General features: G+C 52.6%; 1 protein-coding gene across 12 annotated transcripts in view; it reads left to right on the forward strand.

Moving 5' to 3' along the window:
- The window catches only part of RPH3AL (rabphilin 3A like (without C2 domains)), a 171,638-nt gene that overhangs the window by 66,233 nt on the left and 88,719 nt on the right, over window positions 1–16,686 (forward strand). For 11 of the 12 annotated variants that reach the window (XM_014583844.2, XM_006167528.3, XM_027767892.1 and 8 more), the window contains 2 exons: window positions 1,817–1,960; window positions 4,985–5,114. In XM_014583844.2, coding sequence (XP_014439330.1) covers window positions 1,817–1,960; window positions 4,985–5,114 — 274 coding nt within the window. Of the gene's footprint in view, window positions 1–1,816; window positions 1,961–4,984; window positions 5,115–5,347; window positions 5,427–16,686 lie in introns of those variants that run through there. The other variant, XM_027767898.1, reaches the window with a different exon arrangement.

Raw genomic sequence — 16,686 nt, forward strand, 5'->3', positions numbered from 1 at the left:
GGTGACTTCTCGTTTTCTGTCTCTCTGTCTGGTGAGCGCACGCACCCTATAGCAAAAACCTCTCAAAAAAAAAACCCCAAAACAATCTTTACGTGTGGCCCCCCATCACTTTATGCCTCTGTGCCTTTGTGTGTCTGGTTTCCTCCACCTGGACCCACGCCCTCCGTTAGAGAAGCCCCTATTCCCCTGTGGAACCCGGAAGAGATGCTGCCTCCCCGGTGTAGCCACTCCTGCCGCCCTGCCCAGGAACTTACAGGGAACAGCGTTCACCGCCGTGCACTGTACAACCTGTCGGCTATTGCAAAGCAGTTTTCATACCCTGCCTCGTTTAATCCTCATGGCCTTCCCTAAAGAGGCAGATCAGTAAAGGAAGAGCAGGAACTTTGCCCAAAGTCCCATGACCGGGGAGGGATGGGACCATGAAGATAAGACCGTCCAGGGGACTCCAGAGCCTGAGTCTTTCGCTGTAAGCGACCACTGTACTTAGAGAGCTTGGCTTTCTTACGCCATGGGACCACCATTGCCTCTGGTGTCAGAGAACCCCCCGGAAAGCATCCACATCCCTCTTCCGCCTGCCCTGGGTCCTGCTTCAAGGACTCTTGCCATCTGTCACTTCTCTAAAGAAGGAAAGCCTTCCAAAAACCACCTTGGGGCCAGACAGTGGTGCAGCTATAAAGTGCCAGACTCTGCGAGGCTGACTCACATGAGACAGTCCTGGTTCAAGCCCAGGAACCTCCCTGAGTATGCTGGGTATGTGTTTTCCCGTGATCTGGGGCTAGCTGAAAGCTGGGGGTGATCACAGCGTCAAGAACCTGTTGGGGTATTCTCTGTGTCTCTCTCATGGAAGAAATAAATAAAATGTTAAAAAGAAAGAAAGCACCATGCCTCTGCTAGGTAAGTCCCTGTATTTATAGATCCTCGAAACACCCACCCGCGCGTCCCACCTAACAGCAAGCCCCAGCACCTAATGCCCCCTAAGTAACTGCGGATGAATAGCTCTCCTTGCGGTTTCTCACCGAAGACGCATCTGCGTGATCGAGTTGGCATCTGCCTCCCTCACTGATCCTGTTGCTTCTTCAGGCAGTGACTTCTGTCTCGTCACTCTCTGTATTCGCAACACGTAGCACCAGGTGTCTCAGAAGTAGGGACCCAGGGCAGGCAGTTTGGGGCTTGGTTTGAGGTTGCCATTCTCTCCCTGTGCAGAAGAATAGAACGTATTTGACCTTTGCCGATGGCCTCAGGGGCCCTTGTCCTGCTGCCTGGAGGGATGGAGGCAGCTAAAGCCCCGAGCCAGGCCCCAGCCCCGCCGCACAGTGCCACCTGCCCTCGCCACGTCTCCTCTTGTGCCACTCTGTCTCCTCCTGCACTTGAACCTGCTAGTGTTCAGAATGCATACCAATCTCCTGATACCCTCCGGGTTTGTTTCTAAATCTAAGTATAATTTCCTAACCCGTAATAATGTCTTATTTTCTTATGGACTCAGATCTAAGCTTTCACTCCTCTCGGTAATCGTGTGTGCCTCCCTTGAAACCTCACCTGCTGTGACACCGGCCTTCTCTGTTTGCAGTCGTCTCCCCTGTCCCCTCCGCCTCCCAGATGCTAAGATGGGGCTGCTATCTTTAGCTGGCGGACGGCAGAGCCGGCACCCCGAGCCCGTGCCTGCCTGTCTCCATTGTCTGTACCCTTGCCCTCAGCACATCGCACCTGGACTGTCCCCAGACTGTTCTGGGAGGAAGACTGTGGACGCTGTGGTGGTGCCGGGGTTCGCGCCGGCTACTGTCTGTGTTGGACTTGACGCCGTCTGTGTTCTCTCGAGGCTGCAGACGGGCTGGTCTGTGCACACCTACCAGACGGAGAAGCAGAGGAGGAGCCAGTGCCTGAGCCCGGCGGAGGTGGGCGCCATCCTGCAGGTCATCCAGAGGGCCGAGCGGCTCGACGTCCTGGAGCAGCAGAGGATCGGGTGAGGGCGGGGGGCACCCCGGGAAGAAGGCAAGAGCGTTTGGTGCCTGCCCAGCAGGCAGGGCAGCACTGAGGGGCGCTCTGGGTCCCGGTGCTCTGTCACCACTGGGATCAAGTCAGGAGGTCACTGACTCGAGCCCTTCCCCAGATTCTCGGCCTGAGCACCCCAGAGTGTAGGCCCCCAGCCCACCAAAGCCTCAGTGCCCTCTGTGAGATGGGCACAGCCACCGTGTGGGCCCGAGGCTGAGGGAGCACGAGTGAACGGGGTGAAGCGCGTGAGGGCCGTTTGGTTTGCACGCCTGCAGGGCCCCTGTGGTTTACTCCAGGAGAGAATTGAGGCTGAGCCCTGACTCACCCATCAGCAGGAGGCGCTCTCCAGCTCTTCTGAGATTTTCTGGCCTCACATCCAGGGTGGATCACAACTCCAACTCCGTTCTCCTGCATGTTTGTGTCGTGTCATTGTTTAATTACAAAAGCCATCCATGTTTCCTAGAAAATCTGAACGAGTGGAAAAACAAATGCAAAGCATTGCATTGGACAGGAGTTAATTAGATTCTTTCTGTTCCTTTCTGATTTATCTTTTCTGTTAATTATATGATAATTAAAGACAAAAGCAAAGACAGACACCGTAGAAATGCAGATTTAGGAGATGAAGGTGCCCTGTGAAGAGCACTGCTGTCCTAGCAGCCTGCTGTATGTAGCTCAGTAATATGGACATTTTCCTCTCATTTCATACAGAAAGCATCGCTATCAAGCTAGTTGTATTTCATTTTTTTAATAATAATTTCATTTATTCATTCATTTATTTTAATTTGACCAAAGAGAGAGAGAGAGAGAAAGCGAGAAAGTAAGCCACCAGATCCGGGACTTGAACCATGATTGCCCATGTGGGAGTGTCTAACACCTTAAACACCACACCACCTGCTGGTTCTCTGACTAGTTGTATTTCACCATTAGTTTTTAAAATCTAACCTGGCTGGGGCTCCATCCTCTCAGGTCTATGCCCTGAGGCCAGACTCTGCTGACTGGCTGGCATCCCTTGGGCTCCCACAGCAGGGGGTGCAGGAAGCATGGGGGTGACCGTGTTTCGTTGTGGGCTCCTTTGTGCTGTGGAAGCGCAGGGCACCCTCCGATGTCAGCTGCTATCTTCTATACTCCCTGGGCCACCTAAGGGAATCCTTCTATCCTCCGGCCCCACCGTGAGCACTGGGTTTGGCAGGGGCGTGGAATGACCCAGAAGGCAGTGCCTCAGGTTCATCATTCAGGTGGGGGGTCGCAGCCCGAGTGTTTATATGGGGTGTGGAGAAACAGGGCGTATCGAATGAGAGTGCCCAAGAAGAAATGGGCTATGCCAGGGCTGGACTAGGTTTGCTTCCCTGCAGGCCCCTGGGTGAGGGAGCATGACCCCTGGGGAAGCCAGAAGTGCTTGCTGGACGAGGCAGCCTCACAGCCCAGCCTGCGCTCCCTCAGGGGCAAGTGTGGGGCGGTGGTGGGGTGGGGCTGGGCAGTTAGGCCTGGATGTAAACCCTGGCTCCTCCTCTTAGGAGCTGTGCGTCCCTGGCAAGCGACTCACATTGCTGAGCCTCAGTCTTCTTCTTCCTTTTATTAAAAGAATTATTTTATTTAACTTTATTGATTGATTGGTTTATTTAAATTCGACCAGGGAGGGACAGAGAGAGAGAGGAAGAGGGAAAGCGAGAAAGCAACCTGCCAGTCTGGGACTCGAACTGTGGTCAACCATGTGGGAGTCAGTCCCTCTAACCACTACACTACCTGCCAGCCCCAAGCCTCAGTCTTATCTTTAAAATGGGGAAAATAGCATCATCCTCACTGGGGACTTACGATGATTAGAGAGATTACACACCCATTCATTCAGGAATTTTCAGCAAGTGCCTGCCCACCGAGTAGTATAAACATAGGCCAATAACACAGAAGAGGTTCGTGGAGGTTGTAGTGTGTCAGGTTGTTGTAGAACAGGTTACTGCGTGCCGGGGGGCTGTGGGCTCCAGGGAGAGGTGCCCAGTGGGGTTCAGGGAAGGCTCTGGGATACGTGACATCTAATGGCTTCCAAGAGGAGTGCTTCTCCTTTCCTCCACCAGCCTCTCCATTTACCCAGTTTCTCAAACCAAAAGCCTCCACGTCGTCCTAGATCTCTCTCTCATGTCCCTCCAACCACGAACCTATCGATGCTGCTTCTGAAAGCCAGCCCGTCCCAGTCCCCACCCTCCCTCCCAGGACCACGGTCCAGCCTTCTCCTGGCCTCCTCACCCCCGCTCACCGCCCTGCTCTCCCCAGCTGTCCACAGAAGCCAGAGAGAGTTTTTTAAAATGGCACTCAGAGACAATCACGCCCCTACTTAAAACTCTTCGGTGGCTTCATCTTCATCTCGGAGATGAATCTGAGCTCCGTTTTGTGACCTACAGCCCCCGCGTCGTCTGGTCCTTGCTTGCCCCTGCAGCCTCGCTGATCCCAGTCTCCCTCTGGCTGCCCGGTAGCCTGACCTCCTACTCACGTGCCACGCTGTTTCTGCCCCGCAACTGTGGGCACTTTCTGTCCCTCTGCCCCACTGCTCTCCGCGTGGCTTGGTCCTCACCGTTCTGCTCGGTTTGAATGTTCTCAGAGGGCCTTCCCTGGTCCCCATCTCACATGCTCCTGGTCCCCGTCCTTCTTCCCTCCACTATTCCCATTCCAGGGTGCCTCTCCCTGTAGGGATCAGTGTCCTTGTTCACGGGTTCTCCTGTGAACATGAGTTCCATGAGAGTAGGGGCCACGTCTGTCTCTGGCTTGTTTGTTACAATATCCCCGGGGTCTGGCACATTGTAGGTGCTCAGTTAATAGTTGGTGAGTGAATGAATGGTTAGAAGTTAGCCAGGGGAAGGGCTTGGACAGGGAACAGGGCTCAGGTGAGGGCACATCCATGCAGCATGCTATGGTGTTGGGGTTCCGAGGCAGCTGTGCCCAGGCAGTGGTGGAGCGGGGACAGGAAGCCCATTCCCTCTGACCGACTTTGTGTTCTGTGCTGCAGGCGGCTGGTGGAGCGGCTGGAGACCATGAGACGGAATGTGATGGGGAACGGCCTCTCCCAGTGTCTGCTCTGTGGGGAGGTGCTGGGCTTCCTGGGCAGCTCGTCGGTGTTCTGCAAAGACTGCAGGAAGGTAAGGCCCTCCTCTGGCCCTGCCATTCTGGCTGTTCAGTCTAGATTAGCGCCACTGCTCCTTGGCTTTGCCTTCTGGTTCCCAGGAGTAGGTGTGTGTATGTGTGTGTGTGTGTGTGTGTGTGTGTGCGCACGCGCGCGCACGCCCGTGCACACTCACATGACTGAATGTAGTATCCTCTGCTTCTTAGCAAGAAGGACCAAGGCCTAAACATCAGGTGGCTTGGTTTCTAGGAGCAAGAATGACCAAATGGGAGTTGACATGGTGGTTGAGTCACTGGCTTCCCACATGGCCAACTGTGGTTCAAGTCCTAGACCTGGTGGCTTGCTTCCTCTTTCACTCTCTTCTCTCTTTCTCTCTGGTGGGCATATGTGCTCTATAGCAAATTAAAATAATAATAAATAAAATTAAATAAATAGTCATTCTTTTTTTAAAATGACCATAGGGCCAGCAGGTGGCACAGTGCTTAAGGCCCTAGCCTACCCCATAGTTGACCGCAGTTTGAGTCTTGGACCCAGCAGTTTAAAACTCACACCAGGCATGTGTGTGTGCATGCCCAAAATCCCAAGAGGAAAATGGAAGAAAAGGGCCCCACAGTGTGGCCACCCCTCTGGGGGGCAATTTCTTGCTTTCTGTCTCTCTAGTGGGTACACACGTCCTACAGCAAAAATCTCTCTCTCAAAAATAAATAAAATAAATAAATATATAATGACCAAATAAGTAAGATAGTTTCAGGAAGTTATAAATTCTGCTCTGGGAAGTCCTCCAGGTCTCACAGCCTAGGTATAAATCTAGCTCTGTGACCTCAGAAGTAGGAGGCGTAATAATGCTTACAGAGCTGTGAGAGTTAAATGTTATTAAATGCAGAGCCCTGAAAACCTTGCCTACACACCGGCACTCCATTAAATCAGGACTGTTTTCCTCAAGGCCAAGTAGTATGTTAGGATTGCACCTCCTGTTCTGTCGGTCTGTTTCTTGATCTCTGGTCATTCATTGGAGAATAACATTGCAGCAAGATGACTATCATGCTTCATATTAAATGGTTTTATATTGATTCCCAGGTGTTTTTTTGTTGTTGTTGTTTTGGTTTTTAATTTTTCTAGAGAGTTCATGCACTCTGCAGAGAGGGGAGTGAGAAAGCTCCCCACCTATGGGAAGTGGTCACAAAGTAATTCCTTCTCCTTCATTTATTTCTCCTTTCAGGATTTTGGGCATACACATGCACCTAGCGTGTTTCCCAAGCTGCTGGGAAATTTGAACCATGTGGTTAGCCATGTGAGATCCAATTGCCTTAACTAACACATCACGGGCTGTTCCTGAGTCCAAGACGTTTTTAAAAATAACTTTTAGTTTTTCCTGGAGTTTATTTTTGCCTTAAAAAAATGATTGTCCAGAAAATAATATGCCTTCTACTCCAAGATTATTTAGCATCTAGGCTGGCTCTATAGCCTGGTGGTAAAGGCAGCTGGATTTCACATGGCCAACTGCACAGTTTGAATCCCAGCCCCGAAGGCTTGAAATGTACATTGGATGTGTGCATGAGTATGCCCAGAATCCCAACAGGTGGAGAAATGCGGAAGGGATTGGATTTTGGTGTGACCATGCCACACTGGGGAGGTACTTTCTCCTTCTCCCTCTACTTCTGTCACTCTTTCTCTGGCGAGGACACACGTGCTCTAGCAAATTTTAAAAATATAATTTACCATCTCGGTTTTACTCTATCACATGGAGGTTGTTTTTTTTGTTTGTTTTTTGTTTTTGTTTTTTTCCTGGCAGAACCCCATCTAGATTTTTTTTTTTAAATAATTATTTTATTGGGAACCAGCAGTTAGCGTAATGGCTATGTCGCTGGACTCCCACGTAGTCGACCGCGGTTCGCGTCCCGGACGCGGTGGCTTAAAACTCACGCTGGGCGCGTGTGCGTGCGTGCCCATGATCCCGAGAGGAGAATGGAGGAGAAGGGATTGCGGCGTGGCCATCCCCCCTGAGGGGTGATTTCTCGCTTTCTGTCTCTATGTCTCTCTCTGTCTGTCTGGCGAGCGCACACGCCCTATAGCGAAAAAATCTCTCTCAAAAAAAATAAAATTATTGTATTCAGCTTTATTTATTTTTAATTTGATCAGAGAAGGACAGAGTAAGAAAAAGAAACAGAGAGAAAGTGAGAAAGCAAGCCACCAGGTCTGGGATTTGAACCACAGTCGGCCATGTGGGAGTCCAGCACCCTTAATCACCACACCACCTGCCGCCCCCCCATCTAGATTCTTTTTTTTTTTTTAAAGAATTATTTATTTATTTCCATTTGTTGTTGTTTTTTCTTTTTTCTTTATTTGATGAGAGAGAGAGAGAGAAAGGGAAAGCGAGAAAGCAAGCCACCAGGTCCAGGACTTGAACCATGGTTGGCCATGTGGGAATCCAGCACCCTTATCCACCACACCACCTGCTGGCCCCGAGATTCTTAATCCTATCTTGCTCAGACTGATTGTTGCATAGCTATTATCATGGGACTTCCTTCTGCTGCCCTCCTAGATTGGCGACACTGTTTTCAAGATATCACGTCTTCCCTTTATTTTTTGTTACCTTAGTTTCATTGGAACCCATCCTCAAGTGACTTCCACGTGCCAGTCACAGTTTTAAGCCCATAGTTATTATATGAACAAGAGAGGAAGAACTGTCTCTCTTAGCTGGCACTGGGTGAGGGAACTAAAATACAAGAATGATCAAATAGGTAAGATGATTTCAGGAAGTAATGCATTCTGGGAAGAAATAACAGGATAGAGGACTGGGACAGGGTGAAGGGGTGAGGCTTGAGAGAAAATGTGAAATTTAAAGTAAACCTGGGCCGTCCTATGGCCCACTGGTTAAGGGAGCTGGTTCCCAAGTCTGGTTCAAATCCCAGCCCCAGCAAATTGAAAAACACACCAGGCATATATGTATACATCCCCCAAATCCTGACAGGATGGAGAATTGAAGAAGGGATTGTAGCACGGGGGGGGGGGGCATTCTCTCTCTCCTCTGTCTGGTGAATGCATATGCCCTATAGCAGTTTATAAAAAGAAGAAGCAGTAAATATGGACTTGGAACATTGAGGCCCCTAGCAACTGTGATGAGGGTGTTTTTAGTGGCATTGAAAGGCAGGAGAAGACCAAGGTGTGAAGAGGTTAACACACCCCCTTAGCAAGCGAGAAAGCCAGGCTTGCAGCCACTGTCACTTTGGTTTCCTGCTCTCGTATGTGGTAACCTGTGCTGAGGAGTGTAGATTAATTGGCCCAAGACAGGTGGAGGTGGGGACTAGCAGATGGTGTAATGGTTACGTCGCTGGACTCCCATGTAGTCGTCTGTGGTTCAAGTCCCAGACCTGGTGACTTAAAACTCACGTTGGGCAGGTGTGTATGCGTGTCCAAGATCCCAGAGGAGAATGGAGGAAAAGGGATTGTGGTGTGGTTATCCCCCCTGGGGGGTGATTCCTCACTTTCTGTCTCTTTGTCTGTCTCTCCAGCGAGTGCACAAACCCTGTAGCAAAATCTCTCAAGAAAAAAAACTGTGGAGATATGATGGGGCCTAGGACCAGAGTGCGGTGGCTTCTCCTAGGCCCAGGACTAGAAGCCAGGGTAGGTTCTGGGCACAGGTCCTCAGGCAAATTTTGCTCTCAGGACCCAGGCAGGTGGGGTTCTGTTGGTGGCTTCTGTCTGGGAGAATGGGGCTCAGCAGCCTGCCCCCTCCTCCTCGCTCTCAGCCCCACACTGCAGTAAATGGTCCATGTCAGTGGGATCGTGAAGAAAGGCAGGGCCTCGTCTTCGTCTCTGAAGTCCAGGGTGTCTGCCAAAGAGGCAGAAGGCTGCCTCGGGCTGATGCCAAGTGCTCCTTGCAGAGCCATTTCCTAGGCAACAGTGGCAGTCCCGGGGAGGCCCTCAGCTGGATGTGGGGTGCAGGAATGTATTCTTCCAGCTGCTCTCAGCACCCCGGCCCCATGGGACCTGGAGCACAGGGCGGGTCTGGAGGCCATTTTCACTTGAAATGGTTCTTATTTTGCAGAAGACCACGGACTAGGTCCTGGCTCGGGTGGTGCGGGGGAGGAGACGTGTTCCAGAGTAAAGGCGGGAGAGAGGGTATTAGATGGGGCCACAGCTGCGTGATGGACGTGAGGGGGACTTAGGGGTGTTTTTTCATCTGTTATGTGAGAAGATACGACACTCATTCATTCCTTCATGTTCAGTAAATAGCAGAGCGCGCTGTGTCCAGGCCCCGACCTTGGAGCTGGCGACACCGGGAAGAACGACAAAATCCTTGCTCTCATGGAGGTTCTTTTCTAGGGTGGGAGAAGAAAGATACACACGAATATACACGGGTTAACATCCAGTGGGCAGAGAGCTCTTTATGAAACAAAACAGTGATACATTAGACGGTGGCTGGGTGGTTCGAATGCATCTCTCTGAGCTTAGGCCTGAACACGAGCAAGAGCCAGCTCCGGAATATCTGGTGGGGAAGGTGCCAGGCAGAGGGAGCCAGACGGTGCAGCAGTGAAGCACGGTGCTCTGCCAGGCTGAGCCACGTGGGAAACTTCAGTTCACAGTGAAGCCCGACTTGAGCAGGCCGGGCACACACGTGCTGTGACCCGGAGCTGGCTGAGATATGAGATTGCAGACTCAGGACCTTGTTACGGGTGCTGTCTCTCTCTCTGATAGAGGAAATAAATACATGAGCTTACAAAACACAAGTGTTCTAGGGACTGGCAGATGGATAACGGTTATGTCGCTGGATTCCCACGTAATCAACCATGAGTCGAGTCCCAGACCCAGTGGCTTAAAACTCACTCTGGGTGCATGTGTGTGCATGTGTGTGCATGCCCAAAATCCCAAAAGGAGAACAGAGGAAAAGAGACTGTGGCTTGGCCATCCCCTCTCTGGGGGTGGTTTCTTGCTTTCAATCTCTCTGTCTCTCTGGCAAGTGCACAGTGCTCTATAGCAAAAATCTTTCTTGAAAAAACAAAAAAGTGTCTGGGACCTGCCAGGTGGCGTAGTGGTTAAAGTACCTGGATTCCCATGTGGCTGACTGTGCGGTTTGAGTCCTGGACCTGGTAGCTTGAAAAACACGCCAGTTACATGTGCTCGAGCACCCAAAATCCCGACAAAAGAATGCAGGACAAGGGACTGCCGTGCGGTCATTCCCCCGGGGTGCTTTCTCATTCCCCTCTCTCTCTTTCTGGCTAGTGCACATGCTCTGTAGGATTTTTTAAAAAGAAAAAGAAGTGTTCAGGCAGAGGCAACAGTAAATACAAAGGCCCCGAGGTGGAATCCAGTGGAGCGTGTTCGAGGAACCAACGAAGGCATTTCAGACAGAGGTTATGATAGATGGGCTTGGCCAATCACAGAGCTTCACGAGTTGAGGCCAGGAGTTAGGGTTTTATGGTAAGTGTAACTGGAAAGTGGAGTGTTTCAGGCAGGGGTGTCATGTGAGCGGATTTTTGTTTTGAAGAGATGCACGTTGGGTGCGTGCAGAGGGACATGGAGTCCAGGGGTGGCTGTCACTGGAAGGTAGTGGAGTTGGGAACAAGATAATAGGGACAGAGGCCATATGCTAAGAGAGCACGTGGTCTCTTCATTGTAACTAAGCAGACCATGAAGAAGTACAGGGGACAGGGACCAGCAGTTAGCATAATGGCTATGTCACTGGACTCCCATGTAGTCGACCGCAGTTCGAGTCCCGGACCTGGCGGCTTAAACTCATGCCAGGCGGATCCCGAGAGGAGAATGGAGGAGAAGGGATTGTGGCATGGCCATCCCCCCTGGGGGGTGATTTCTTGCTTTCTATCTCTCTGTCTATCTATGGCTGTTAGCCGCCCCCAATAGCAAAAACCTCCCCAAAAAAAAAAAAAAAGTACAGGAGGCAGATGAAGGTCCCAGGAAGGAAAGAGGCCTGGATGGCAACAGGCCAGGGCTACAGGCCCCTCAGTCCACCCTGCATGGCAAGGAGGGCAGCAGGTCCCCCGTGGCTTTCCAGGAAGTCCTGTCCCCAGGCAGATGCCATGTAATGCCTGAGGCTCCAGACTGGACGGAGGCCCCTCCTGCACTCTAAGAGAGCCTCCATGTTCCTTCAAGGACCCGGCGGGCCAGGCTCCCTCTTCCCGGACAGCAGGCTGGAGAGTGGTCGTGGGCAGAACTGTAGGACCCGATGGACTTGGGGTGAGGTCCCAGCTCAGCTGCAGCAGAGTAACCTTGTACACGTCTCTTCAGCTGTAAAATGGGGTAGTGAATCTTCTGTCACCCTTGCGTAGGTGTGAGGAGGAGTGAGCTAGTACGGGGAGACCTGGGCAGCCTCAGTGAAGGATACCTGTGGTTACTATTATTACTGCTGCTATCCACCTCAGGGTCCTGCCTGTTCAGACTGCACACCCATCACGAAGGACAGAGCTGGTCTCCATGTAGCTCAGAGGAGCTGGGGTGACACCCCCTGTGTTACTCAGCGTGGGCTGCCGTAACAGAATACCACAGGCTGGGTGTCCGAAACAACGGAAATCTGTGCTCTCAAAGTTTCTCTCCCTCTTTTTCCAAAGACACTTATCCTATCAGGGGAGGGCCCCACCCTTGTGACCTCATTTCACCATTACTTCCTGAAGACCCTGCCTCCCAATACATCCCATTGAGGGACAGGGCTTCCACCTAGGAATTTGGAGGTTCCAGTTTTGTCCATAGCACTTCATGTTCTCCTTATTAGAATCCATGTTTTCAGGGCCCAGCAGATGGTATAATGGTTAGGTTGCTGGACTCCCATGTAGTCAATCGCTGGTTCAAGGCCTAGACCCAGCAGCTTAAAACACACTGGGCACATGTGCATGCATGCTCAAAATCCCAGGAGGAGAATGGAGGAGAAGGGATTATGATGTGGCTGTCCCCCAAGGTGGTGATTTTTTGCTTTCTGTCTCTCTGGGGAGCACATGGGCCCTATAACAAAAATCTCTCTCTAAAAAAAAAAAAGAATTCATGTTTTCTTGAACTTAAAATTGGAGCTCCTGGGCTGGGTCTGTGGCACAGCAGTAACACACTGCTCAGGAGGAGCCCTGTCCCTCCTGGTGACTGTGGTTTGCCTCCCTGGTCCTGCCAGCCTAAAGCATGCCAGATGCACACGTGAGTGAGGGCCCAGGATGACAGGATGGAGGACTGGAAGAAGAGATTGTGGTGTGAGCAGACAGTACTCCTCTCTTTCTCACTCTCATGTGTATGTACACATGCTCTGTCATAAATTTTTTTTTTTTTTTAAATCGGAGGGCCAGCAGGTGGTATAGTGTTTAAGGCTCTGGACTCCCTCATGGCTGGTCACAGTTTGAGTCCTGGTCCTGGCAATCACACCAGGCATGCGTGTGTGTGCATGCCCCAAGTCCCAGGAGGAGAATGGAGGAGAGAGTGTTGCAGCATGGCCATCTCCCCTGGCGGGTGATTTCTCACTTTCGTGTGTGTGCGAGCTGCCTGCCTGCAGTGAGCGCATGCACCCTATAGCAAACTAAGAAATAAAAACAAGAAAGAAAGAGTTAGTCCTATATTTCCTGCAAGGTGCACACATGCACAGCTTCAGAAACCTTTGCAGCTGTGCACTACTGATATTCTGAGCCAGCAGGAGAACCTCTTGGTTTTTGTGCAAGCTGGAAACCACAACACTCCATCTCTTACTCAGCCTGTTGTATGCAAATCCTAGGTTAGGGGGATTCAGATAGGGAGGTGTCCTGAGTGGTCACTCCCACCAGGCCCTGATGGTCAAGGTGGGCGGACAGTATTCTCTAAAGTAATCTCTACCTATCTTGAGTGGCCTTGCTGGTCTGGCGAACCTATTTATTTCCACCTCCTTTCTGCCTGCTCAGCTTTGGCGATGGGTGCAGCCCTGGGCCCTGGGAGGTATATGGGCTGGGGCAGGTAGTAGAGAGGGCTACTGGGAGATCTCTGACACGGGAAGTCTCCACGCCCAGGCCTGGTGGGCAGGACCGCGCCTCAGTGCCCCCAGCACACAGAGCCCTCCCCAGCAAGAGCGCTGACAGCAGTCTGCAGCCATGAGCTAACAAGCCTGTGGGTGGCACCGCGAGGCCGGCAGCTCCTTTGTGCAGTGTCCCCCCTGTAATTGGGCCTGCACACCCAGGCCGCCTGCCTCATTATCCCCACGGCCATAGTGGGAAGGGAGAAGGGCTGGCTGGCTAATTAGGGAGGTCTGGCACTCCTAACTGCTCAGGGTCTGAGTCAGCCAGCGTTCGGCTAATTGGGAGTCCAGCTTCACCCGATGTGAGGCTGGGGAGGGCTACAAGAGAAGACGCCTGAGCCCAGGAGGGTGTGGTCACCACTTGAGGACAGCAATTTGTTTTTTTTTGCCTGGTATCATCCAGATGTGTTCCACAGCGTGGGTGCAGGGGAGCCTGCCCGTCACATCTCAGCTGTGTGTGCCGAGGCCTGGCAACAGGATAAAGCAGCCTGTGTTTTGCTGGAAGCCCTTGGGGGAAGTCCTGCTGGAGTTGGGGTTCAGGCATGGATGGGTGGATGGTGCTGGAAGGAGGAGACGGGGCTAGAACCTGGTCCTTCCCATCCACTTAGTTTGAGGCCATTTTGCTCCAAGGAGGAGGTGTCCCCAGCCCAGAGTCATCCCAGACACCCCAGCAGGAGAGCTGGCAGTCAGCTTGGGCTGCTGAGACCTGTGCCGTTTTCCTAAAGCCTCAGTTTCCCTCACTGTTCGGTGTCTGGGACTCCAGGCTGCTGAGCCGGGTGGGGCCAGTGGAATGTCCTTGCCACTGTCCTGTTTCCCCACTGGACTGGGCTCTGAGGAGGCAGAACTCTGCCCTCTCCAGCACCCAGCCCTCTGCTCCTAGAGAACACGGTGCAGCACTTTCTAGAAAGAGTCTGCTGGCCTCCGAGCAGTACTTGGCTTCTGTCCCTGGAAGCTTGGGCGCCCTGGCCCCTCCCAGTTTCCATAGCCGTCCTCCTGGAGGTGGGGGCAGTAGGGCTGTTGGAGAGCTTTCAGGTGCTGCCAGGTCCTAGGGACCTGTGTAGACTACCTAGTGTAGACATCGCTGGGTACTTGTTGCAAGTGCAGGGTCTTGGGCCTCCACAGACCTCCTGAACTGGAATCTGTTTTGACCAGATCCCCCTTAGCATGATGTCCCCAAGGTTCATCCAGGTTGTATCGGTTCTGTCCTTGTTATGGCTGAGTCGTATTCCATTGTATATGCTCACTGCATTCGGTTCATCCACTCATCTGTGGTGGACACTTGGGTTGCTTCTGCATTTTAGCTCTGTAAATAATGCTGCTGTGAACACGGGTATGCATGTATCTTTTAAAAATTTTTTTGAGAGAGAGATTTTTGCTATAGGGCACATGTACTCACTGGAGAGAGAGACAGAGAGACAGAAAGCGAGAAATCACCCCTGGGGGAATGGCCACACCACAGTCCTTTCTCCTCCACTCTGCTCTTGGAATTTTGGGCACGCACACACGCCCGGCATGAGTTTTAAGCCACCAGGTCCTGGACTCAAACCGTGGTTGACTACGTGGGAGTCCAGTGACGTAGCCATTACGCCATCTACTGTCCCACATATATGTCTTTGAGCTACTGCTTTCTGTTTCTTTGGTTCTGTACCTGGCCGTGGACGAGCTGGACCCCATGGTAGTGCTGTCTGACTTTTGGAGGAGCTGCTGTCCTTTCTCATCAGGCTGCACCGTCTTGCATTCCCACCGGCAGTGCATGTGGGTTACGAGGAACCCTGTTTTTGCAGGGCCTCCCTCCCATGCCGGGTGTGTGGTGAAAGTCATTGGGGGCTCACCTTCAGTCCCTGCAACCCTGGGGTGGAGCCCTAAAGGCAGCAGGCTCTTTGAGCAAAAGCCATTTCCTCCGAGTTGCCCTCACAGTGGCCCCGCAGCGCTGTCCTTTCTCCTCCTCGACCTAATCCGGATGTAGGAGACGTGTGTTTCTGCCTCGTTAGGAAGATAGATTTTTTCATTCAGTCACTGATGTTTCCTAAATTCCCAGAAAAAGTCACTTAATCCATCTGCCCTGAGGGCCAGCTCTGGCTACTTGCGCATCCAGGAGGACATTTGGCAGGAATTGACTTGGCTCGAGTTGCCAGAATCTGGGGACTGGAACAGATGCCCACAGCAGCGTGGGACGCCGCCTTCTCCGGAGTCTCCAAACGGGACATCTCCATTCAGACACACCTTTTTCTCGCTGTGGTAGCACCTGCAGTGTCACTTTCCTCCCCCAAAGGAAGAAAGAGCCTCCACTTTGTGTGGCTCAGACTCCATTCTGTTCACCCCCATGTGCCACCAGCATGCCACTGACCTTCAGCTCGGGATCTTCAGGACGAAGGCAGCTCAGAGACTCAGAGATAGGGTAGGCCTGGGGACCACACAGCCAGCTCCTGGCTGTAAGGTCCAGAGCTTCCCGGACAGATGAAGGACACCAGTGCGGGATAGGAGGTCACAGACACGTCTCCAGACAGCTCATGGCCAAGGGAAAGTCCCACCCTCCATCCACCATGCCCCACCTGGGGGGCGCCCTCTCCTGAGCCCCTGTTCTCCCTCACGTCGGTTCTCCAGCTCTCTGGAGACCGCCCACTGTGCTCACTTCCTTCTGCCGTGGACTCCCGCTGTGACAGATAACGCAGCATGTGAAGTGCCATAGGAGTAGAAAGCTGGGTGCCCTCCTGAGGGGGTGGGCCCCACTCTGCAGAGAGGAGCCAACCCGAAAGGGTGGATAACGGGGTACAGGAGGAAGTGCAGGGACTGGTGGGCGTTTGGCATAGCTGGTGGCTGGGTATACAAGAGAGTGGCCGGGAGGGAGGAAAGGGAGAGGACGACAGGGCTCTGGTGCCAGGGCGAGGTGTCGGGGTTTACTCCTGCAGACAGCAGAGCCATCAGAGTCTGCTAAACGGAAGCGACAATCACCGATCCACATCCACACAGATCCGGAAGAAGGGCTGTGTAGTGGGCCGGAGAGGGCGTGCGGGTACTGAATTATCTGATTAGCGGTAACGGGCCTTAATTAAGGCCGGGACAGCCAGATGGAGGCTTGAAGGACGGTTAAGAGTTAGAAACAACAAAAGTGCCAGTGATTGAGAGCTCACTGCGCACTAGGCCTCTGCCCACACCATCATCAGAGCCACCCAAGAGGTCATGACCCGCACTCCGCAGGCGAGGTTGTGGAGGCTAAGAGGAGGTTAAGCCCCTTGCCCGGTCACACGGCAGGTCATTGCGCCCACTGGGCCAACTTGTGCGTGAGGCCTGTGTGGAGACCTTGGCAGGAGGAGGTGTCGGGTGGGAACTCTAGGGCATGTTGATGCAGTGGGGCTGAGGGTCTTGGGGAAAGTGGGGTCTGTGGGCTGGATCCAGGCACTGGGTCAGAAAGGGGCTTCAGAGGGAGGTCAGCAGCCTGGAGGTGAATATCTTAGAAGTGACTGAAGGGACATGGAGGAAACAGGCCAGGTCGAAGAGGGCATGCCCCCTCAGTGGGCATGGTGGGAGGAAGGGGTGGGGGGCAGCTGCCTTCTTCCCTTGCACCTGCCCGAATGGTCTGGAGACATTTCTGTGACCTCACATGCACGCATGG

This window comes from Tupaia chinensis, unplaced genomic scaffold (genome assembly GCF_000334495.1).
Source record: "Tupaia chinensis unplaced genomic scaffold, TupChi_1.0 Scaffold144899_1, whole genome shotgun sequence".
NCBI classification, from domain to species: domain Eukaryota; kingdom Metazoa; phylum Chordata; class Mammalia; order Scandentia; family Tupaiidae; genus Tupaia; species Tupaia belangeri.